The sequence below is a fragment of the Neovison vison genome, chromosome 2, assembly GCF_020171115.1.
Source record: "Neovison vison isolate M4711 chromosome 2, ASM_NN_V1, whole genome shotgun sequence".
Classification (NCBI taxonomy): Eukaryota; Metazoa; Chordata; class Mammalia; order Carnivora; family Mustelidae; genus Neogale; species Neogale vison.
In genome coordinates, this window is record NC_058092.1 from 73,749,381 (window position 1) to 73,773,153 (window position 23,773).

The window sequence follows — 23,773 nt, forward strand, 5'->3', positions numbered from 1 at the left end:
TATCAGAGTCACACAACTGAAGCTTAGGTCTCTCATTTCTTATCGTGATTCCTATTATAGGAGAGATTGCTAATTTTTTTTTAATCTTTCAAATTGGTACTAATCAGCGGGCAAGTATTTATGTATACTCGGCCCTATGAAATACATATAAGAAGTATACAGTACTATGCCTGTTCTCAGATGGCTTGTAAGACTTACAAGAGAAACACTAGTAGGACAAGCCATGAATGGAATCGCCTGAGAGCAGTATCTCCTGGGTGCAGGTGTCCGTGAAAGCAGATAGCACTTGAGCCCTAGGCTTCCTAGGCTTTACAAGACTTCTTTATTGCCCCTCTGCATTGTGTTCCCAAACAGCAGCCAATGGTTTTTTTCTCTCCTGCTTTATTGAGATGTATTGACATATACATCGGGTGAGTTTGAGGTGTACAGTGTGATGATTTGATACACATGTATTTATTTACGGTGTTTAGCACCGTAAGGTTAGTTAACACATCCTTCATGTCCCACAGTTACCATCCTGTTGCTGTCCTTAAGCTGGGAACGGTCGAAGTCTACTCTCCATAGCAACTTCAGGTTTACAGTACACTGTGGGTAACTATAGTTACCACCTCGTACATTACAGCCCATATCGTGACACTTCTCTGCTGACTCTGGCTTCCCTCCTGATGCTTGTAAACCTCTGATCTGTACTTGTTCCACCCCAACCCCTTCTCCCTACTCACTTTCTGATTCTGCTGCTGCAGCCAGGCTCGTCTCCTTGCTATTCTTGAAAGTGCCTGGCAGTTAGCAGCTTGCAAGGGGTGGGGCCTCATACTCCTGGAGTTTCATCTCCAGGAACATTCTCTTCCAGAGGCCTGCCTGGAAATCCCTATTTCGAATTGTACTCTCCCCACTTCTGGCAGTCCCTATTCCCTTTCACTGCATCATTTTTTTTCCTTAGTACTTTTTACCATCTCACATATTTACTTATTTTTTATGTTCTGTCTCCCCCAAATAGAATGTTGGCTCCACTAGGGCAAGGAGTTTTGTCTTTTTTTTTCTTACCACTGTACTCCTAGTATGGGAATAGTGCTGGCATGTACTGGGTACACCAAAAAAGTATTTTTCAAATGAATTAATGTAATAGAAAGAATAGAACAGTGAGAATGACATTCTAGTTAAGGAAGACAGAATAAGCAGAGTCATGTAAGGAGAAATAAGATTGTGTTATATGCTGGGAGAGGTAGAAGGGGTGGGCCTAACTCTAACAGATGGTTTCTTCTTTGAGGACAGTTAAAAATAAATTAAGGTCAATAAGATGGTACCTGAGACATAGGCCAGCAGGCAACCAAAGGAGTTTGGGTTTGATGTCAACATAAACAGTTGAGTTATTCCAAGTTCCTAAGAAGAATGATCTAATAAATGTTGTTTTAGTAATATCAGTTGGGGATTGGTCTGGAAGGTAGATTGAAAAGGAGAGACATCGCTGCAAGAAAACCAATGAGGTTATTGCAGTGATGCCAACAAGACACCTTGGGAGAGGGCGGTGGTGGAAAAGAAGGGAGTGATGAGGACAGGTCAGATCTGTGGGGAAGTCTGACCGCAGAAAACTCTAAACGATTGGTCACTGTACTAAATGAAGAATAAAGGAAAGTAGAGGTGAAGATAACACGCAAAGTTTCAAGACTGGGACAAGTGAGGATATTAGAACAGGCGGCAGCTGGACGATTCTGAGGGTTGCATGGGTTGCTAAAGTAAAAGCCTTCTCTGTCTCCTCTGTTGCTTCACTTCTTTCTCATTCCCCAAGGAAACAGTGCTGAAAACCAAATGTCTTTTGCTCTTGTCTTTAAAATCAGCAATAGCAGAAGGTAGACTCCAGTGGTCACACTTGTGTGGATTTAACGTATCTATTGATAGCAGGTGCCTGGTTTGTTGGGTGAGAAATGAAAAATTATTGCTACATAAAATTAAAATATTTTATGTAATTCTTGCCAGTAAAATTTAAAATTGTTTTTCATTCAAATTTCCCTTCTCTTCTTTATCTTCAGCAGTAATTTTTAAATTCTTATTTCCTGTTTCACTGTATTGTAACATAAATAATCATAAACAATTTCCTTATCTCCACATATTCTAGTTTATTTAAAGAAATTCATGTTCTTCTTTCCTTATAGAATTTATACCTCAAACTTTTAATTTCAGGATACCCCAAAACAGAATGAAAATAGAGATTTCACCTTTTACATTTCGCTCTGTTTCAGATTTGGTGTGAAGAAGAAGCCAATTTACATTAATGTCATAAGGGATCCTATCGAGAGGCTAGTTTCTTACTATTACTTTCTGAGATTTGGAGATGATTATAGACCAGGGTTAAGAAGACGAAAACAAGGAGACAAAAAGGTAATATTTTAGTTTTAGGATGTTTACAAAGATAATTGTTTATCAACTGCAATGAACAGTGTGTTTTTAAAAACTTTTTTTTATTATTGATGTACTACTTGCTTATTGTGGAAATTTTGAAAAGAACCCAAAAGTATAAAGAAGCAAAAGTAAAACTTATAGTTTATATTTTGGTGTACACATAATTTTTTGTTCTTTCAAAAAGTTACTTTACTTTAGTTCCAGGGCTGAATATTTCTCTTACTATAGTCCTAACGATTTTCTGTGAGACTGTTGTAATTCTTCATTCATATCAGGAATTTTGTGTATTGTACTTTGGTTCTTTTAGTCTCGATGGTGGCAGTTTATATTGATTTGTGATTTGTGCTCATCGATTTGGGAACACCGTTTTGCTGAAGCAGCTGGTTTTTTTGTTTTTTTTTTTGTTTTTTTCAGATGAGATGAGAATAGTCCTAGAGTTTGTTCTTATTAGCAGGTTCAGAATTGGGTTGTCTTCTCTTTAAGTGCATCCCCCAGAGTAGCACCAGTTTTATTTTCCTGAGAAACCAAACTGATGTGTCACTTTACTTGTGGGACACCTTTACTGGGACCCCGTTGCTCACAAGTTGGCTCAAAGCACAAGAGACACAGTCTGACATAATCTGAGACTGACTTCTCCTGCTGCCTTTTCCCTCAGACGCCCAGTGCTTCAGCCACAAGAAGTGTTGCTGTCCTCCATGCTTACTGTCACCATGTACTTTGGGCACATGTGCTGTTCCCCATATTTAGAATGTTTCTCCTTCACTCTGGAAAATTGTCCACTTTTCAGGGCCAGCTCAGATGTTAACTCTTCGGTGAAGTCTTTTCTGGTGCCCCAGAGGCAGTTAGTCATACTTTTAAGGCTCCTGGAGCACTCCATTCAAACCCCCTTTTTAAAGCATTTATTTGTGGTATTTGAGTTATTTGTTTCCATATGTCTTCTCCAGGAGGTTCTGAACTTCCTGAAGCGGGGGCTAGATTTCATTCTTCCTTGTTTCCCTAGTGTTTAGCACAGTGCCTACTAGTTCATCTGGTAAGTGCTTAGCAAATGAGTTGAATGAGTGAATTCTGCACCTTTTGAACCTAAAGTGTTGTGTAATCATGATGTGAGATACCTGATATAATAATTAACATCCAGCAATTTTTTACTTAAGTTTTATGTGCCTTGTGTGTCACATGAGGAGGTGATTTATTTTGTTTTATTTACTTTTTTCTCTTTTCTAGAAATTGCTGTTCCTTTCCTTAGTCTTAAAGCTTTAGGCACAAGGTACTGATCCAAACACAGATAATTGACCAGACCTTTTGTGTTTTTTGGTGGGAGGCATCCACTGATCTCTTAGTATTAGTTAATCTTCTAAAATGTATATATATACTTAGGTTATTATGGTGATTCAACAACATTTTATAAAATGGAATAATACAACTCTTGTGATCTAGTACTTTAGAATTTGTTGATAGTTATTTCTAAATTCACTACAACAGTTCTTCCCTTTCTTCCCTTCCTCCCTCCTTCTTGCTTCTTTCCGTCCTTCCTTCCTTCCTTTTTTTTTTTTTAAATTTTAGCCCTTTGATTTACAGTGTTTTTACTCGATAGATGTTAATATCCATCTCTCTCCTTTGACCAAAGGAGTATTAGTGTGGGTAAAGAGAAGATTTGCAGTTCCATTGGTTCCTACGTGCACCATCTGTCAGTCCTGGATACTATGGTTTAGTGGTGGCTGACCTATATAGTTTGGGAAATTGGGTAATAGTAACACTTAATATAACACTATTAGTTCACATCTATAACAAGCACTGTTTTATATGTGTTTTTTCAGGTAACCTGTACAATGGTTCTGTGAGGTAGCTGCTGTTATTGTCTTTATTTTACAGATAAGGAAACTGAGGCACAGAAAGGTTAAGTACCTTGTACAGCATTGTACTACCAGTAAATGGTAGAGCTGGAATTTAAACCCAGGTACTCTAATTCCAGAGCTCACTGTCTTAAGCACTCTGTTCCCTTTAAAAAGGAGGTAGGGAATACAATATTCTACCCAACATTTGTGTATGAGAGGTGTTCCCAAGTTGCATTCTCAGTACCCACAGAAAAATTCAGGCAAATACTTTAACATCATTTTCCTTTCATATTTGAAAGATTTAGGTAGATATGCCCTCCGAGCCTGGAGACTTAACCATTCTTCACCCTGATAATGATAGGGTTTGGTTTGTTTTTGGTTTTGTCTTTGGTTTTATGTCATTATAAAATAGATATTAATATACCTGTTTATTTAGATGTAATATTAGTAAATCAGCAAAATACTTTTGTATTACATTAATTCTCATGAAGACAGGGCCATCTACAAATGCTTTATTAAAGAGAACAATTACTTTGCTTTATGATAGGCAAAATGGACCTTTTGGTCTTGAAATGTATTGAAACATACACATTTTTAATAATTTGTCTTGTTTCTCGTGATACAAGTGTTGGCAACATTCTGGGACCTCGTTAGTTAAATAATGTTGTTTTATTGCAAATAACTCCGTATCTTTAACTGGAAAGAGCTTTCATTCATTAATAAACTCATATATAGAGAGTTGATAAGACTGATGGGCATATAACATTTTTTAAATGGCAGCATATTTGAAGATAAGAGCGATTAAAAGGTGGCTGTGATGACGTAGGAAGTACCTGGCAAAGGCTGGAAATACTTCCTTGCATTGGCTTCATTTCCATTAAATTGCATTAAGTGATACTTGGAAGTATATTAGGCAGTATTCAGCTCAGCACTCATGGCAACTACTGTGTTTTAAACTGCAGTACCTAATAATCTAAACTGCTTCTTCCTTTCACTGTCAAACAGTAATTTCAAACACATTTCAGGGACATGTATACTTATGATAGCTTTCAGCTGATCTTGTAAGGAACAGAAGATTTGTTTTATTTGGGCGATTTCAAATACTCTGTTCTTTGTATTTGTGACTGGAGGTTTACTTAATATAATGTCCAGGACCTGGAAAAGAGGTATATTAAATAATACAGAGGCAAGCATTAAAGAACTATATAGAGAAATCAGTGATTCTCAGACTTTGTAGTCTTAGAACTCCGTTTACTGTTAAATTATTGGGAACCCCCAAAGAGCTTTTGTTTATGTGACATTTGCCAATATCAATAAATACACCAGTTTACTGGGAAATTTTAAAAATACTAATTTGAAAGTAACAGTAGGAAGCCCATCATATAGTAACATAAATAATGTATTTTAATGCAAATAACCCTTTTTCCAAAAAGTATAGAGTTGTATTTTACATTTTTGCAACTTTTTAAAAATATCTGGCTTAATGTAGACAGTTGGATTTTCATATCTGCTATTGAATCCATCTGTTGAATATGTTCTTTTGGTTGAATGTATAAAGAAAATCCAGGTTTACACAGATATGTAATTTGAAAACGGAGGATTTTAAGAGCCTTTTTTAGAAGACTGTGGGTGTTCTTCTTTAATACTACACTAATAAGAAATCTGAAACCACAGCAGTGAACTTTTTATGTTCTGCTACATTAAAATCCATTTATATATTTTAAAACACTTTGAATGGATTTTTTTAACTGAGCATAATTGTATATCATCATGCATTGGCCATTGGAAATATATTCATCACTAAGGTATGTGGACCTTCCAGATGTTGACACATTTTATTATACAATATCAGAAATTGACATTCATTAATATCACTACTGATCTCATCAGAGAAGTCTTTACATATTGGGAAACTGTCAGACTTATGGGGGCAGATTGAATTTTCCAAAATTTTTTATTTTTGCTTGAAAGCTTAACTTTTGTCACCAGCTGCCACAGGATTTCTCAGCCTCGACACTGTTGTTGTTTTGGGCCAGACAACTCGTCATAAGAGGCTGCTTGTACACGTAGGATGTTAACCAGTATCTCTGACCTCTAACTAGTAGCATCCCCCCACACACCCCAGTGGTGAGAACTGAAAAATGTGTGCAGACCTTGCCAGATGTCACCTGCTGGGTCAAAACAGCTCCATTTGGGGACCGCTGGGCTACTAGCACTGTCAGTTGTTTTCTGCCAAGGGGCAGGTACACTTTGTTCATTTTGAGAAGATACCGGCCACATACCCAAGTTTGAATAACTTCAGTTCTTTGTTCGATGTAGGACTAATTATGGCTTCTGAGGAATATTAACTGTGCCTATAATTCTCATCACTCACATTTTCTTAATTTTATAAATATTTTGGTTTTGAACTGCCCTATAGATTATTAAATATTTTTTACTAACTGTTGTTTTGTTAGTGGAACACCAAGGGGAGAGGGTCATATTTCTAGAAAGAGTTAAGTAGTTGCATGCTCTAAATAACAATCTAAAGGAGAATCAGTTTATGTTTATTAAGAAGTACATGGGGTGGGTGGGTGGCTCAGTGGGTTAAAGCCTCTGCCATTGGCTGGGGTTATGATCTCAGGGTCCTGGGATCAAACATCACGTTGGGCTTTCTGCTCAGCAGGGAGCCTGCTTCCCCCTCCCTCTCTGCCTGCCTCTCTGCCTACTTGTGATCTCTCTCTGTCAAATAAGTAAATAAAGTCTTTAAAAAAAAGAAAGGACTCATTGCTGTTGGGATTACAGTTCCTATTCCAATTTGTATTTTTTTTAATTTCTTAATCTAAATTAACTAGACAGCTATAAGTATTATAGTGAATTTAGAATATTCTACCTAAAAGTATGTATTAGTTTATAAAAGGTAGTAATGAGGTTGGAAGAAATCCATACTTAGTGCTGCCTGATTTTCTCATTAACTTACACAATTCTGCCTCCTCCGTTCTTACCAATTCACAGTCCCCTGACCCTTGTTTGTTTATGGAACATGAATTTTACAATTGTGTCTCACAAAGACATGTAAAAAAGTTATTATTTGGATAGTTAGTATTTTATATGTAAAAAGCATCACAGGAAAGCAATATAATTCTTTACAGCTCATTTTTATTTGAAAGCTTCAGATAGACCAGTATTCTCTATCTCAGTAAAAGGTGCACAACCCAGGGTCAGCCTTCACTTGTCTTCTTTCCCGGTTTCTGATGGGACCATAGGTGTTTCCTTTCATCAAAAGAGAGCAAACTGAAGGGTCAGTTATCATGGAGTTCAAGAAAGAGATAATGAGTTCAAATTGGACCTTATTTCTTAGTCATGTGTAAGTAAGTGGAGGTATCCACTAAAAATTGTATTTGTATCTCAAAAAATAGGTCTGAACTAAATTATAGATTTGGGAGTCATCAGCATTAGGTGAGAATTGAAACAAGAGATCGAATGAAATTGCACTCGGAAGACCTAGAATATGAAAAGAAGACCAAATGAAAAAGAAGGGGAGCCAATATGTAGCTCTGGGGCATGCTAACCTTTAAGGAGTAGGCAGAGAGTGAGGAGCGTGACAAGGAGCCTGCGGTAAAAGAATCAGAAGGCAAACCGATGAGTCCAAGTAGATGGGAAAATAATTTCACTTGTGAAGAAGTTAGCAATTTGAGGATTTAAAACTGTCCCTTAGATTTGTCACTGGGGAGGTCATTAGGGATGTTTGAGAAAGTAATGTAAATAGAATCCAAAGGGTCGGGGAGTAACTGAGACATGAAGTGAAGACCTAGAGGAAAGACCACTCTTGAGATAGAAGTTTGGCTTTAGAAGAAACAAAAAGCATCAGGAAATGTTTCTTTAAGATGACAGACACTTGGGCATATTATATATCTAAAGAGAGCAGGGGTGATGGCTAATACAATAGACTAGAGAAAAATTGTTGGAGCAGGGTCTCAGAAGGCGGTGAGGATGGTGTTCAAAGATAGGAGAAGGAAATACCTCTTTAAAGATGAGGGCAGCAGGGGGCTAGGGATGCAGATTAGCTTTTGTCCAAGCAGGAAATCCAGGGAGCTTACTCTTAGCTTCAGTTTTCTGTATAAAGTGTAAAGCCAGATCCTTTGCAGAAAAGGATTTCAATATAAATATAATTGCCATCACTGTCAAGCATCACATTTTGATTACATTTTTTTAACTTCAGTTTTAAGAGTTAAATATTTAAACTAATAATCTAAAGAACATTTTGATATACATGCTTTTAAAAACATCTGGATCTCTTGCTCACAATGAATTGTTCTTTCTAAACATAGATGGTTTTTAAGTGAAAAAACTGATCATAATTTTTTGTTTCTGTGGTGTACTGAACTGGGTTTTGTGGGAGGGGAAGAGAGTCTGGAGTATTTTTATTTCTGCCTTTTATTTGAAGGACTTCAGATTTTAGAAGAGAGAAATATTTATGTATAGAAAATCCTATTTCTGAGATATGACCAAAATGTAAGAGAAGGCTAATAGGAAGATTCTGATGGTCATGGATTTGAGTGACAGCCTTAAGTGTTATGGGTATGGAAGCCCAAGTGCTGATGTCAGTGCAGCATCTCATCTTGGTCATCTTAGTGGACTGAATCATCAAGTTGTGGGTGATAAAGATGGGATTGAGTTGTCTTCATCTGGCTTCTCTCACTAGGAAATACTTGGTTGACTTTATTCATCAAACATACATAGAAAATCTGGCACACGTGTATGTTCACCAGTTTTTGCTTTTTCATGGTCTCTTCTTTTCTCCATGTCTTCCTTGCTACTGGCTGCATTTGGATTGTTTCTTTTAGTTGATAGGAGCAAAATTCCTCCCCCAAAGATAAAAGAAGCAAACCCCAATCTATTTTTCTACTTTTATATTGTCTAAGAAAATATTTGTTAGGTGAATTAAAGTAGATACTAAGCTTCTAAAAGAAGCCCAAATAATTTAAGTAAGATTATTTATTTTATTTATTTAAGGATTTTATTTATTTGAGAGAGAGAGAGCATGAGCAGGGAGAAAGGGGCAGAAGGAAAGGGAGAGGGAGAAGCAGACTCCCTGCTGAGCATGGAGCATAAGGGACACAGGGCTCCACATGGGGCTCCATCCCAGAACCCTGAGCTCATGACCTGAGCTGAAGTCAGAAGCTTTACCTACTGAGCTACCCAAGTGCCCCTAAATTAGATCATTTTTATCATACTTAAAAGCCTAAAAGGGAGGGGTCCAGACTCTTAGAGCAATTTCCACTCCACACTGTTATTCAGGGACCTACTTTCCTTCCATATTGTTATTCCGCCGTTCTTTAGGAAGTTGCCCTTAAGTGCTTGGTTGAATTAGGGTCACCACTACTTCTGCCTTCCAGCCTGTTGGGAAGGAAGGAAGTGGAGGGCAAGCAATTTCTTTTAACCAAGAGGCCCAGAACCTACTCATATCACTTCTGCCTTAAGTCCACTGACAAGGACTTAGTAACATGCCTGTACCTAACTGCAAGGCTAAAACTCCATGACTGGAAAGAATGGAAGAGTGACTTTTAGAGACTGCCCGAGTGGGCTAGCAGATTTAAAACTACTAGCCAGAAATATACTTAAAGATTATGTACACATTGTTTTATTTTGAAATACTAAAACACTTCAAGAGCACAGGAATTAGGAGTTGGCTAACTAGAGAATTCAATGCATGCTTATTCATTAATCAGTTTTTATTCCAGTAGTGGATGTGTAAATTCCCAAAGTTGAGTAATTCTATGGAAATTTTTAATACTACATCATTTTAATATCCTAGTTTCTTACATTTAAGCAAAATCTTTTCAATGTCTTTGAATCTTACGTACACGAAATGGTAGCAGAGGTTGTGCGTTCACCCACAATCACTTCAATAATTTGTTTATTTTCTGTCGGGAACTCTAATCAGATAGAGGTGTAGGGAAGCAGAGCACTTCCTCTGAGCTCCTTAGGTACCTCACTGTGACCTCAGATCTTCTTTAAATTGGGTCAGCATGGAATCAGAAACCTAGTATATCATCACTCAGGTCATTGAGCCTGAGATTTCTTGGAAATTTAAACATGGTAGAGATAGATAAATACATCAGGGTTTTTTTTTATTGTTATGAGCTACAAGTTGGCATAAATGATAATAAAACTACTTTTTATAAAGTGAATTAGGCCAGTGCATCGAAGTCGGACCATCTTGTAAAATTCAGAAGTAATTTTAGGGCCTTTTAGGGCCACTGAAATGGGGTTTATTGAGTCTTAAGAGTAAACTGAGGTGTTTTCACTGTGTGTGTGTGTGTGTGTGTGTATGTATCTATAATTTGGTATATGTATCTAGCTAGCTACAGAGAGATCCTAAGAGAATTTGAGAGAACTCTAAGGACTGTCAGAATGCTTCATGAAAAAATGTTCCTACCTCTATCTTCATCCTCACTAGAACTGTGCCTTTAATATTTATGAAAATCCCTGAAAATGGTGTCTTTGCAATCATTTGTAACTACCAATTGCACAATTTGTATGGCAATAGATAATGTGCTGTGGAGGACACAAATGCATACTGCTTGATCCTTCAAAGAGTTGAGAGAGAACATAATACACATTAAAAAAATACATGAAGCAAGTTCTTCAGATAAAGATGTATATGTAGAGCACCTGGGTGGCTCAGTGGGTTAAAGCCTCTTCCTTTAGCTCAGGTCATGATCTCAGGGTCCTGGGATCCAGCCCTGCATCGGGCTCTCTGCTCAACAGGGAGCCTGCTTCGCCCCCCACCCTCTGCCTGCGTCTCTGCCTACTTGTGATCTCTGTATGTCAAATAAATAAAATCTTAAAAAAAAGAAAAGACGTATATGTAGATATACATAACTGCATCCTAAGAGCTGGCTGTTACAAGGTAGTATAGTTCATTTATACCAGTCCAAAGGAGGTAAGAGTAACTTTGGACCAGAATCATTGGAAAGATAGTCTTCTTGTAAACCAGATTGGTGAAGGAAGGCACTTTTAGAGGAAGAAAATGTAATCAGCAAAGGTATTTAGATTTAAGGTATATATCACATGCTTGAGAAACTACAAAACAGGCTAATCTGGTAAACATGGAAGTTACACATAGAGATAAGATAACTAGCGTTTTGAGGTCAGAGTATGAAGCATTTCTTAAAGCCAGGATAAAAAGTTTGGATTTTTTTTTGGTTGAGACATTGGAAACCATTGAAGGTTTCTGGGTAGAGGATGTTAGAAGTGACTCCTTACACTAATCTGGTAACTGTACAGAGCAGGTTGAAGGAATTGAAGGAAGGACGGCAGGGAGCCCATTAAAAAGTGATTATAAGAACAGATACATGGCATTGTGGGACCCTGATAGAAGCAAGACTGACGAAAGATGGATTGGAAAGATGTTACCTCATCTGATGTTAAGTGAGAGAGAAGAAAGATTCGGAAATGTTCTGAGATCTTTGGTCTGAATTACACGGACAGCATAATCCTTTTGCCGAAGTATTGAGCATGAAGTAATATTGGAAATTCAAATGAAAATGCATCCTAGGTATTAGAAGATGAGAAGTGATGGATCTGGATGGAGGTAGAGATTTAGACGTCTTTTGCTTAGAAATTATAGAGGAAGCCAATGAAGAAGGAAGTGTGAATAAGCTAAGGAAAGCAATGGGCAAGGAGAAGATCACGGAGATGAATTTCCATACCTGGTGGAAGGACCAAAACATGCCTTCAAAGAAGATAATGATAGTATATTCACAAAGGCACAGAGAACTAACAAAGCCAGAACAGAGAGTGTCCAAAGATATAGATAAGGATCCAGTAGGGGCAGAGATACCAAGAGATTTGCAGAAAGAGGAGGGTGGTCAGATGCCATGGAGGTCAAGGAGAACAAGAAACAACAAAACATTGTACTTGACTATTAGGGAGGTGGGTTGGGAAGAGAGACCCACACAGACATAGACACATTCCCCTTATCAAATGCCTGCAGTGGACAGTCAACTATGGTAGATTCTCTTACGTTTGTGATTTTATTTCCTCCTCAAAGTAAGATCATGTCCTCCTTTCTTAGGGAAGGAAACAAACACAAAATTTCATTCTGGGTTCAGAATTTAAACCCAGGTTACAAACCTTTTTGTTATATCATGGGGAAGGTCGTTTATAAAAGGAATGGGCAAATTATGGGCCGTGGTCTGCTGTTGTCTTTTGAATATTGCCAAAATAAAGAGAATCATTCTACTGTAGCTCCACCCAGCACCAGGTGTAAGGATTTTCTGGTCCTATTTTCATAGATTTTTGGTTTAAAGGGCCCTTTGAGTGTATCTAATTGTATAGATTAGAAATTGAGGTTTGGAGTCCTTAAAGACTTACTTGAAATAAAGTTCAACCTGGTTCCTGAAACTCCAGAGCTTTTACTCAGCTCTTGCGCTCTTACTACTCTTCCACACCTTCTCTTCTCAGAAGTAACAGGTGACATTTGTAGACGTCTCACTGGGAGACAATGAGAGCTCCCAAGTTTGTTCTCTGGCATCTCAGGATCATTTCAAATAGATAAGGCCTACTGTTAAAATGCCTGTGACAGACTGTACGTACTTGAGGAAGTGAAGCTGATTAATTTTAGATTCATAGCCTGTGAGTCTCTTTCCCTTTTAATTAATTCAGTCAGATGCCCTGGACAGGAGGGCACACAAGTTTTCAGTATCTGAGGTCGTTTCTGCGTGGTACAATGAGTTTTGTTTGTTTTATCGAGAAAAGGAGGGAAGACTTCAGTGTATTCCTCCTTTATATTCTTCTCAAATGATTATTTCCTGTAGAATATCTTTAGCCTTGTTTTTATTTAATTTCCTTTGGAAGGGGCCTAAAAAGTACAAATACACAAATTCAACATAAACCAGTACTTATCCTCAAGGACAAATTGTTATCTGAGTGGGGGAGGGTTTAATTCGTACACTAAAGCAAACCAAACTCCCGTATACATTAGCATTAAAAAAGATGGGCAGAAAAAAAAAAATCAATCTAACTTTCCTTAATGTCTCAAGTATGTTTTTGTAACCCGCCTATCTCTTTAATTTACTAGCTTATCCCACCCACTGCTGCCAGTGTATTTAATAACTTAACCTGTTAAGGTATTTGATAGGTGAGACCTACGTTTATGCCTCATGTGTGCTGTTTTGTGTCTGTTCCAGACCTTTGATGAATGTGTGGCTGAGGGCGGCTCAGACTGTGCTCCGGAGAAGCTCTGGCTTCAAATCCCGTTCTTCTGTGGCCACAGCTCGGAATGCTGGTAGGGACATAAAGTTAGCTTAAGTTGATAATCTTTTTTATTGTCTCTATAATCTGTGTTTCACAAGTGTGAACATACCAGTCAAGGGCTAGGTATAGGGAAATTAGTGAAAGACCAGACTAAAAATAACATGTAATTAAGTAATAATCTAGTTTTATAGTTACCTTTAAGTGCATTGAAAAGATTCTTCATACATCATATCCTTGGCAGTGTTTTCTCAGATGCTGGTTTTTAATTTTGGGGTTTTTTGTTTTTGTTTTTGTTTTTTTCAGTTTTTGTTATTTTATTTTATTGTTTGAGAGAGAGTTGAGAGTACAAGCAGGGGGAGGGGCAGAGGGAGAAGCAGGCTTCCTGCTGAGCAGGGCCTGACTCTGGATTCATCCCAGACACTGAGATCATGACCTGAGCCTAAAGCAGACTCTTAACCAACTGAGCCATCCAGGTGCCTCATAGTTTTTTGGTTTTGATATTAACATATTTTGCTGTATTCTGGCAAATTTCCTAATTAGAGACCAGGGATAATTTCATAAAGCTCATTTTCTCCTAAGCTTGTTGTTTTGGCCATTCCTTTTATTTTATTTTTTGAGATTTTATTTATTTATTTAACAGACAGAGATCACAAGTAGGCAGAGAGAGAGGAGGAAGCAGGCTCCCTGCTGAGAGCCCCATGTGGGGCTCCATCCCAAGATTCTGGGATCATGACCTGAGCTGAAGTCAGAGGCTTTATTTAACCCACTGAGCCACCCAGGAGCCCCTTAGCCATTTATTTTAGATCAAGAAAAGACTTAGTGGGTAAATTAGTTACCTAGTTTTACTGTTAACTAATTTTTTTACTTTGAGAAAAGCCAGGGTTATGGTTATGGTTGTGGTTTGGTCTGCTAATAAATATGAGGTGGAAAATAAATGTTTTTATAAATCTTTAAAAAAAAGTTCATTTCCTCAGACTGTGCAGAATTTTCAGTTTTTTTTAAATGGTATATTTTTATACATATTTATTTGTTCTAATCGTTTTAATAGGAAAAGTAGAAATAGGAACACCTTCAAAGTTAGTGTCTTCCTTAAAACCATGATGAGAAATGCAAGGAATGCCTTTATTCTTTTGCTCATTATGTGAGACATATTACTGGATCACTGTGGACCTTAAGGGTCCTACTCAGTAGATTATATCAAAGCATAATAACAGCACAAGAAGAACTGGAAGTATAGGAAGAACATCTTCTCAATTTTTAATCATATCTTTAGAGCAGGAATTGACAGATTACCATCTAGAGACCAAATTTGGCCTATCATCTGTTTGGTTTTTTTTTAAAGATTTTTATTTATTGGGGGCGCATGGGTGGCTCAGTGGGTTAAGCCTCTGCCTTCGGCTCAGGTCATGATCTCAGAGTTCTGGGATGGAGTCCTGCATCAGGCTCTCTGCTCAACAGGGAGCCTGCTTCCTCCTCTCTCTCTCTCTCTCTCTCTCTCTGCCTACTTGTGATCTCTCTCTGTCAAATAAATAAAATCTTTAAAAAAAAAAAAAGATTTTTATTTATTTATTGAGAGAGAGGCAGTGAGAGAGAGCATGAGCAAGGAGAAGGTCAGAGGGAGAAGCAGACTCCCCGTGGAGCTGGGAGCCCCATGCGGGACTCTATCCCAGGACTCCAGGATCATGACCTGAGCTGAAGGCAGTCGGCCAACCAACTGAGCCACCCAGGCGTCCTTATCATCTGTTTTTATAAATAAAGTTTTATTGGAACACAGTCATTTCCATGTATTTACTTATTGTCTATGACTATTTTAACAGTGCAAGAGCAAAGTTAAGTATTTGTAACCAAGAACATATGGCCTGCAAAGCCTAAGATATTTACTTTCTAGCACTTTACAGAAAAAGTTTGCCAACCCCTGCCTTAGAGCAATAAAAGGGTATTGTCTTTTGGACTTTAGTGAGGAGATTTTAATTTAACTTCTTTAGTATGTTTCATAGATTTGTAGAACTGGGATGGACCTTCAAAATCAAGTAATTTACTCCCCTGCTCCCAAGACATTAATAAAAGGGCATTAAGGTTTTGGATGGACATTTGTTTATTTTCTCCATAATCTGTAGTGTCAGAGGCATTAAAAAAATACGTAGCAGATTTCACAGCCAGGTTTCTAATTCCTTTTCTTTGGATTTAGGAATGTGGGAAGCAGGTGGGCTATGGATCAAGCCAAGTATAACCTAATTAATGAATACTTTCTGGTGGGAGTCACTGAAGAACTTGAAGATTTTATCATGTTGCTGGAGGCAGCTTTGCCCCGGTTTTTCAGGGGCGCTACAGAACTCTACCGGACAGGTATATAAAGGACGGGTTTCTTTTTAAAGCTGTCCTTATCTTTGTTCGCAACTTGAAAAATATGTGTGATTTGACATTTCTTGAGTAAAGCCCAAGAAATAATTCCAGAAAGACAGGTATATTATATTGCCTGTTTCTTTTTAGCATTTTCTTTTTCTTTTTTTTTAAGATTTTATTTATTTATTTGACAAAGATCAGAAGCAGGCAGAGAGGGAGGGGAAAGCAGACTCCCTGTCGAGCAGAGCAGGGGGGGGTGTTGCTGATGTGGGGCTCCATCCCAGGGTCCTGGGATCATGACCCGAGCCAGAGGCAGAGGCTTAACCCACTGAGCCACCCAGGCACCCCCCCTTTCTTAGCATTTTCAATACAAAACAGGGCCTGGCACACAGCTGGTGTTCGTTCAATATTTTTTGAGCAAATAAAACATGCATTAGATGATAATTAGAAGGCATTGTAGGACTAGTGGAAAGATACAAGCTGCAGAACCAGCCTTTGTTAGAAATGTGTCATACTAACTCATGCCACATACCAAACATTATGACCATATTGCACCTGAGACCTGTTTAGACCTAATGCTGTTTAGAGTAAGGGTGGGATGGTAAAACTGAGTCCCGCCATGATAATCAGCAGGTGCTGGGTCTGCCAGGGTAAAGTGTGCTTCAGGGGCCTTGACTGTATGACATAGGTGAGTGACAAGGCTCTGGTCCAATCTAAATATGGGATTTTCCCCTGTTCTTTGGTAAGACCCAATATAGCAACTCTTCCCAGAGTATGCATATGCCCTAACTTCTCACACATGGAGAATGTAGGTTATGGTAAATTAGTATTAAGATTGAAAAGAGATATTTTATCATATTTAAAAAATAAACTGGTCAGAGCACCAAGCATTTGATATTAGAACAGCATGTAAGGCGACAGCCTACACTTTACTGAGTGGGGATCCTTACTTTTCTTATTTGACATCTCATTAAGTCTCTAACAGGTTAAGGATTTACATTATAAAGGAATAAATCACAGTTCTAGTATGATTAGGGCACCAGTCTTGCCTGAATGATATTAATGCAAAACAGTTATGTTACCGTCCTTCAATGTGCCACATTAACTTAATCCATCTCTCCACATAAAGAAGCATCGCTCTTTTGTGTGTTCTCAGAATTATTTACCTTTTCTTTTTTTTCCTTCGTAAGTAGGAAAGAAATCTCATCTTAGGAAAACCACGGAGAAGAAACTCCCAACTAAACAAACCATTGCAAAACTGCAGCAATCTGACATTTGGAAAATGGAGAACGAGTTCTATGAATTTGCCCTGGAGCAGTTCCAGTTCATCAGAGCCCACGCTGTACGGGAAAAAGACGGAGACCTCTACATCCTTGCACAAAACTTTTTCTATGAAAAGATTTACCCTAAGTCGAACTGAGTACAAGGTGTGACTGTTAGGTTCTTGAACTAAAACTTCAACCTTGTCTTCACCTCAGCCCCACAAGTCGGGTTGCTGATGGGTGTGAGAGACAGTGTGTGTTGAGCCGAGTTAGGGAGCAGTTAACACCCGGGAAGTAGATGCTGGCTGGTAGGTTTCAGTGGCCTCAGAGGTTTCCGTTTCAGCCTTTTTTTCTTTTTCTTCCTCTTTTTTCTTCTTCTTTTTTCCTGGTTAAATTTTGGTGGGAGTTATAACCTCCTGCCTAGAAAAAGCCTACACATCATCTAAAACTAACACATAGTGGGTCTAATTGGAGGCTAAATACAATTTCAAACATAAGTTCTGATAGTGTCTTTTGGACAAAACATTTTTTTCCCAGCTAACCATGAATGAAGATTAATCCATTTGCTGCTTCCGCCTTCACCTGGAGGTTTTGGGTCATACACCTCTACTGAATAGTGTTACTGTTTGGCAGTGTGTGCTTTGTTTTTGTGAATCATGTCTCATGAAACTTATTGGAGTGTTTGATCCTATTTGCTAAGAATGTTTCTGCCGTAGTTGGAATTGCCCACATTTATGTAGGTCGTTTTAATATTCTTTGAAAAAACCGATCATTAGTGTTAAAAGCCAATTTTAAAAGAATCAAAGCAGTATTTCTGATTCGTGTCTTTCTAGTATCTAAGACTGGGGAGACACTTCAAGGAATGTTGACATTGTCTGGAGTTTTAGTTAAGGCTTCCACACATTGATGTCAGAAAAGTAAGTTTAGTATTTGTTCCTCCATGGGTTATTTGTAGAGCATATACTTACATATTGGTGATTCCATATTATAACTCCATTAGTGAGCTGTGGTATGGGTAGGATTTTCCTACTTCTTCTGTACTTTTACTTGTAGACTATTTTTACTAAGGTGCTTTATAATGTGTTTTAAAGCATTGCATTTACAAAAAAAAAAAAAAGAAAAGAAAGGAAAATGCTGTAAATACTGCATATTTTATGTATTTGGACCAAATGGTTATAAGTTAATTAGGTAAAAGTGGTTTTGCACCAGTTTTATTATGTCAAGTAAAATCATCAGACCTACTGTTCTTGTAGTTCTCAATTAACTTAACTGTTAGACATCACTGAAATGGACTTCGGTAACCTTTCAGTTTTGATACACAGAACATTATTCATAATTGGGGGCAGTAATTCAAGTGGGAAGAGTACTGGCCAAGGAGTCAGAAAATCTGATTTCTGGTCCTGGCTCTGCCACTTATCAGCTGTGTGATCTTGGGCAAGTCACTTAACCTCTCTTTGCCTCAATTTCCTCATCTTGAAATGAGGAGACTAATATCTGCTGTACCTACCTCACAGGGGTGTTGTGAGGAATAAATGAGACGGCACATGAAAGCACTTTGGAATCTGCTAATGCGCTGTAGAAACGTAAGGGTCTGATGGAAACATCGATCACGTACAGTTCCGTACCGTTCATTTTTTAACAAAGTAAGGGAAAAATCCACTTCTACTTGTGGGAAAAAATGGTTAATTTTGGTATAAATTTGTGTTTGATAAATACCTTCTCTGTTTTATCTTCCCTGTTTCAACAACTATGGAAATACGAAACACCTGTGAACTCTTAAAGATTCATGAACAGCTGCTTGAGTTCAGGAGGTTCCCTGTTTGAAAAAGACTTCATTAGCTGACTCAGGGCAGGGGAAAATATGCTCTTCAAATTTGAGAGATTGGTCTGTTTTTATTTTACGTTACCGTTCAGAAATGGTAGCTATTTTGTACCTCTGGTTTTTAAGGTATATTTTGCAAAGTTTAATTCCCCTGTACCATCTTACCCTTCTTAAAGTAACAGATAAAGTATTTTAGGAATATTTTCTAAAAGAATAATCTTTACAATGTTTAGTTTAAATAAATACTTCTCCTGAACAAGACCTCATCAAACTAGGTAAATAAATATTTTTAGGTAGGCTGCTTTAATTGTATGGGAGGTGAGGAGGGAGCATGATTTACCAAAAAAAAAAAAACCCCACCAAATTTAAAGAAAAGCTGAAGGAAGTTGGCAGAAAGAATCGTTTTAGTACCCACCCCACCCCACCCCTGTAACAGGAAAACATTAAGAGAACATCGACAGGCATACTTTTCTTATTTGGCTTTCTTCCGTGTGTGTGTGTGTGTGTGTGTGTGTATTTATTAACTTTTACGGATATTTATTGAAAATCTGTACAAATTATTCCCTCACCCCAAAAGGCAAGCACCACTTCAAGGGTGGGGTGTTTGACATTTAATCTGCTAAGGAGCCCCCAGTATGCAGCTTATTCTTGGAGGACATGCTAAAATCTTGAGGTGCATTAATTCTTAGGAAACTAGAGTACACGTGGTGCCCTACATCATGGGTTCAGTAAACTCTTCCTACAAAGGTCCAGAGGGTAACTCTTCTAGGCGTTGCTGTCTATACAGTCTCTTTCAAACTACTCATCTCTGTCATTTGAACACAAAAGCAGCTATAGACAACACATACATGAGTGAGCATGGCTGGTTTCCAATAATACTTTATTACCAAGACAGGTTTGACATGCCAGATAGGGACCATGGGTTGTAGTTTACCAACCCCTGTAATAGATCAGTGTATATGGAGACATCATTTTTTAAGTCTGTATTCTAGTGACCTAAAAGAGTTTATATACTTCCAGAAGCTCCTAACTTCTATCCAAAGAATAGCTTTCTCATTCAGGCGGTCTCTCCCACAGATTCATGAACTTTTATGACTTAGATTGCTTCCAGGTGGGCATGTTTTCTTTCCCAGTTTAACAGTTCATAAGAGAGGCATGTATTCTATCATCTTGTAAGATGGGTTAGGGAGTATCCTTCCTGGAGATGGAGAAGGGGTTAGATTGAATTCTGTCTGGCCCAGTACAGTCCTGGGAGTCACGAGTGCAGAGTCCTCATGATACCTAACTTTATAATTTAAGAAAAAAAAAAAAAAAACCCACTGAGACAATAATGTATTTTTTAAAAGTGGCAAATGTGGTTTTCTTTTTTCAGCTTTTGCGCTTTTTCAGTATTTTGACCATAGGGATTTTTTTATATATATATATATAATACAAAAGCAAATTAACCACTCTGAATTTTAAAAGATGACGTTATGTGTGTGTGTGTGTGTATATATATATACATATGTTTATTTCCTAAAAGAGGAAAAAGTACTTTTTTGTTCACCTTGTATCAGCTCCTGTTTTCTAATTGCTGTGAAATGGCAACTGTTGATAAATTATTGTGACTGTTTTAAAGTGTAATCAGGAGGATATATTTTGATTTTACAGAGCTTTAATCTGTAAAGTATCACTTAAATATATCAGATAGCAACACTTAAAACATTGCATGGGGCTTACTTTTCTATCATCTGTACCCATTTGTGCAACTTTGAACATATTGGGTGCTCCTGAATCCTTGATGATTGGGCTTAAATTATTGAAAGTCAGAGAACTTAAACTTACTGACTTTTAGACTTTAAATTTTATGTTCTGTTCTTAAAATTCAGTTAATGCCTATAATTTGAAATCTGTTGTTGGTCTTTCTCAATACTCTGTCCTATCAAATTCCTAAAATTGTTAGTGCCATCGGTAATTTACAAACAGTATTTTGATATTGCAGATGATTTGCTCATTGTATTTGCATAGTTAGAAAGAAAATAGTTTGTAGACAATGATTCTCTTTTTCTAATAAAATGAAATAAAAATGATTAAAAGCACTAGAGAATTTAAAGGCTGGTTCCCAAGTGCATAAGCTGGTATTTTAATTTATATTCAAATTCCACACAGAGAACATCTGTGTAAGCCATCTCTCTGGGTTTTCCCATTGATCATTCTCAAACACATCTATGGTCCTAGAAGCCTTTATTGTGAGACGTAGCATGCTGTATAGTACTGTAACCTTGTATGAAGTTGGTCTGTAAGAGGCCCAGGTGCTTCTACTTTATGATTTGAAAATTTGCTCTCCATAAATTAGTGCTATTTACTTTGAGAGGATGCAGGGCAATTTCTGCGAAATGTCTGCATCCATTTACCCTATGCAGAATTGCTGTACCCTGCCAACCAGACTGCTGCTCAGGCAGCCTTTTGAAGGAAGAGCATCCCTGTTTCAAATGCACTGCCAATTCAGCTCCTCTGGAGTGGAGCTTACTTTCTGATTTCCCGCAGTGGGAATTTTGGAGATTGAAATAGGCTATCAGTTAGTCAGATTTATCCTCTAATTTAAGTTCATGCAGCTTTGTGACCTTTGCAGTACTATTTATAGAAGGACCCCGATGGTGACGATCTCTTTAAAACACATTACTGGTGAGCCTGTGATTTAGACCCACTGGTGCCGTCTATCTGATTTTTTAGACAGCTTCCCCAGCTTTCTGTTGAGAGTCAGTTACATGAGCAGCTCTAAAGCAATGTTGGATGTAATTTTGAGAAACATGGGTTGTCTATTTTGACTTTTATTTTATGAATACTACAGACAGCTACACAGTGCCTTCCCCCGCCACAGTCCATGTTGGAAGATGCTCACTCCTTCCTCTGTCTCAGCTCTCCCTCTCTTTTCCCTCCTCCCCCATTCACTTGATTCATTTATGCAATCCAACTTGAAACCATTTTGTCACATCTGTTGGAGAGATAATCACTCCTTTTCCTTAACATTCTGCCAGCTTTCTGTTGTTGAAGTGTTTCAGTTGATTACCTGATGCAAATGCTATAAAATAAACACTCAGTGGGAAGGGGAAAAATGGTTTGGTGTCCTGTTTTAATATTTTCTTCCGTAGCCTTGGCACTGATGGACGTTTTCCAAGTGGACTCTGTGTTGAACGTCTCAACTATCACTGCCACCAGAAACGTATGCATCATCATTGGTCTGTAGTGGTTTTCTGGCTTATTTGTGACATGCAGACAGACTGACATGCCCCTGCCACTTTTTGTTTGGTACTTCATAATTAGTATTGAAATTTCACATAGAAAATTTACAAAGTATACTTAGGATATATACTTAACTAGAAGAATAAAGGAAGTAAGAAAAGGACTATCAATTTAGAATAAAAAAGAAATGGGGGGTAGTTAACCCGATTAACATTTATTACACAGTGCAGACATGCTCGTAATGTTTTTACAGAATACACATTTTTAATGATTGGGTTTTTTTTTTTTTCACCACTAACGGAGAAACTCTCAATTGCATACATTGCCACTTCCCAACTCACTGTTCCTAGCAAATAATTGATTCTTTTTATATTGTATAGTATTGTGACGAATAATGTATCAGTCCCTGGTGAACTTTCTTAACAGGATTTGGTCTGTACCCGCATAGCATGGATTTGAGAGTCAGAAGGGCCTACATTTAGCAGTGTGACTTTCGTAAATGGAGAGCACAGTGTTGTGAAGGTTGGACATCATGGATACAAAATGCTGTCCTGGGGCAGACTAATAACTAGCAGCTTTTATACACTTTTATACAGCTTTTAGAATATTGTTAGGAAGCTAGCCTGCCCTTCTGACCCTGCAAAGCACTAGTCGTGTCACTTTATAGAAGATCTTTTTATAAATATTTTCAAATGCCACTGAATTTTTACTTCTCACCAACAAGTTGTTACTGCAATGCCTCCTTGTGTGCCTAGAACGCAGATAATCTTGCTTCTGATACCTCCTCTTGTCTCTATCTACAGATTTCCTATGAGAAAGGCAGGAGATGGGAGGTGCTAATTGTGCTAAAGGAGACCAGACTTGTATATTCCAGAAAGCGTCTGTGTCCACATTCTCTGTTTGAACAGTGTACCCTGCCGAGAAGTACTTGTGTAAAGCTCAGGAAACCTGGACTAAAATGATTGGCCCTCTTTCAATGGGGGGGAGGGGGCTATACTCTGAAAAACAATCTTAATATGCAGTGATTATCGCCTAAACCTTCACCATTCTCCCTGTGAGATCCTTCACATTCTCATGTTCTCACTGTACTCTGATCATTCCTATTTTTTTTTAATAAAACAAGCTAGTGAGTTTTTTTTGTTGTTGTTGTTTTTTAAAGTAATCTCTGTGCCCAATGTGGGGCTTGAACTCACGACCCCAAGGTCAAGAGTCACATGCTCTGCCAACTGAGCCAGGCACCCTGTCACTATTTTTTAAAGCGGCAGTTAAGCTCTTGGAGCCTTCTCTCAAGGAACAAATACAGAAATGCACATCCCAGATCACTGTCCATTTGTTTTCTCCGAAAGCATCTCCCCACCGACTGCTTTTCCTTGTCTTCTTTACAGCCCTGTCTCAGCTTTGTTAGCACAGAGCACAGGTGTGCCCTGTGCAAGCAATAGCAGCAGCACCAACAAAGGAGACTTCAGTGTGCAAGTTTTCCCCCTTTCTACTCCAGGAATGAGCAAGCAAGGAAAAATTAAAGGCTGTTCTCTTTACGGTTTGCTCTGTTTCTTCTAGTAGCATGAAACTAAACACAGCTTTAAAAATATTCCAAGGGGATAGATGATGTATAATGGACTTTTCGATGATGTAGTTACCACTTACAGGAAAAA

At 38.0% G+C, this 23,773-nt stretch overlaps 1 protein-coding gene across 3 annotated transcripts in view; it reads left to right on the top strand.

The window, feature by feature from the left end:
• Positions 1-18,630, top strand: part of HS2ST1 (heparan sulfate 2-O-sulfotransferase 1) — a 175,123-nt gene extending 156,493 nt beyond the window's left edge. For 2 of the 3 annotated variants that reach the window (XM_044238631.1, XM_044238633.1), the window contains exons 4-7: positions 2,238-2,376; positions 13,406-13,503; positions 15,661-15,818; positions 17,006-18,630. In XM_044238631.1, coding sequence (XP_044094566.1) covers positions 2,238-2,376; positions 13,406-13,503; positions 15,661-15,818; positions 17,006-17,235 — 625 coding nt within the window. In that variant the 3' untranslated portion in view covers positions 17,236-18,630. The remainder of the gene's footprint in view (positions 1-2,237; positions 2,377-13,405; positions 13,504-15,660; positions 15,819-17,005) is intronic. The other variant, XM_044238632.1, reaches the window with a different exon arrangement.
• Positions 18,631-23,773: the final 5,143 nt, after the last annotated feature.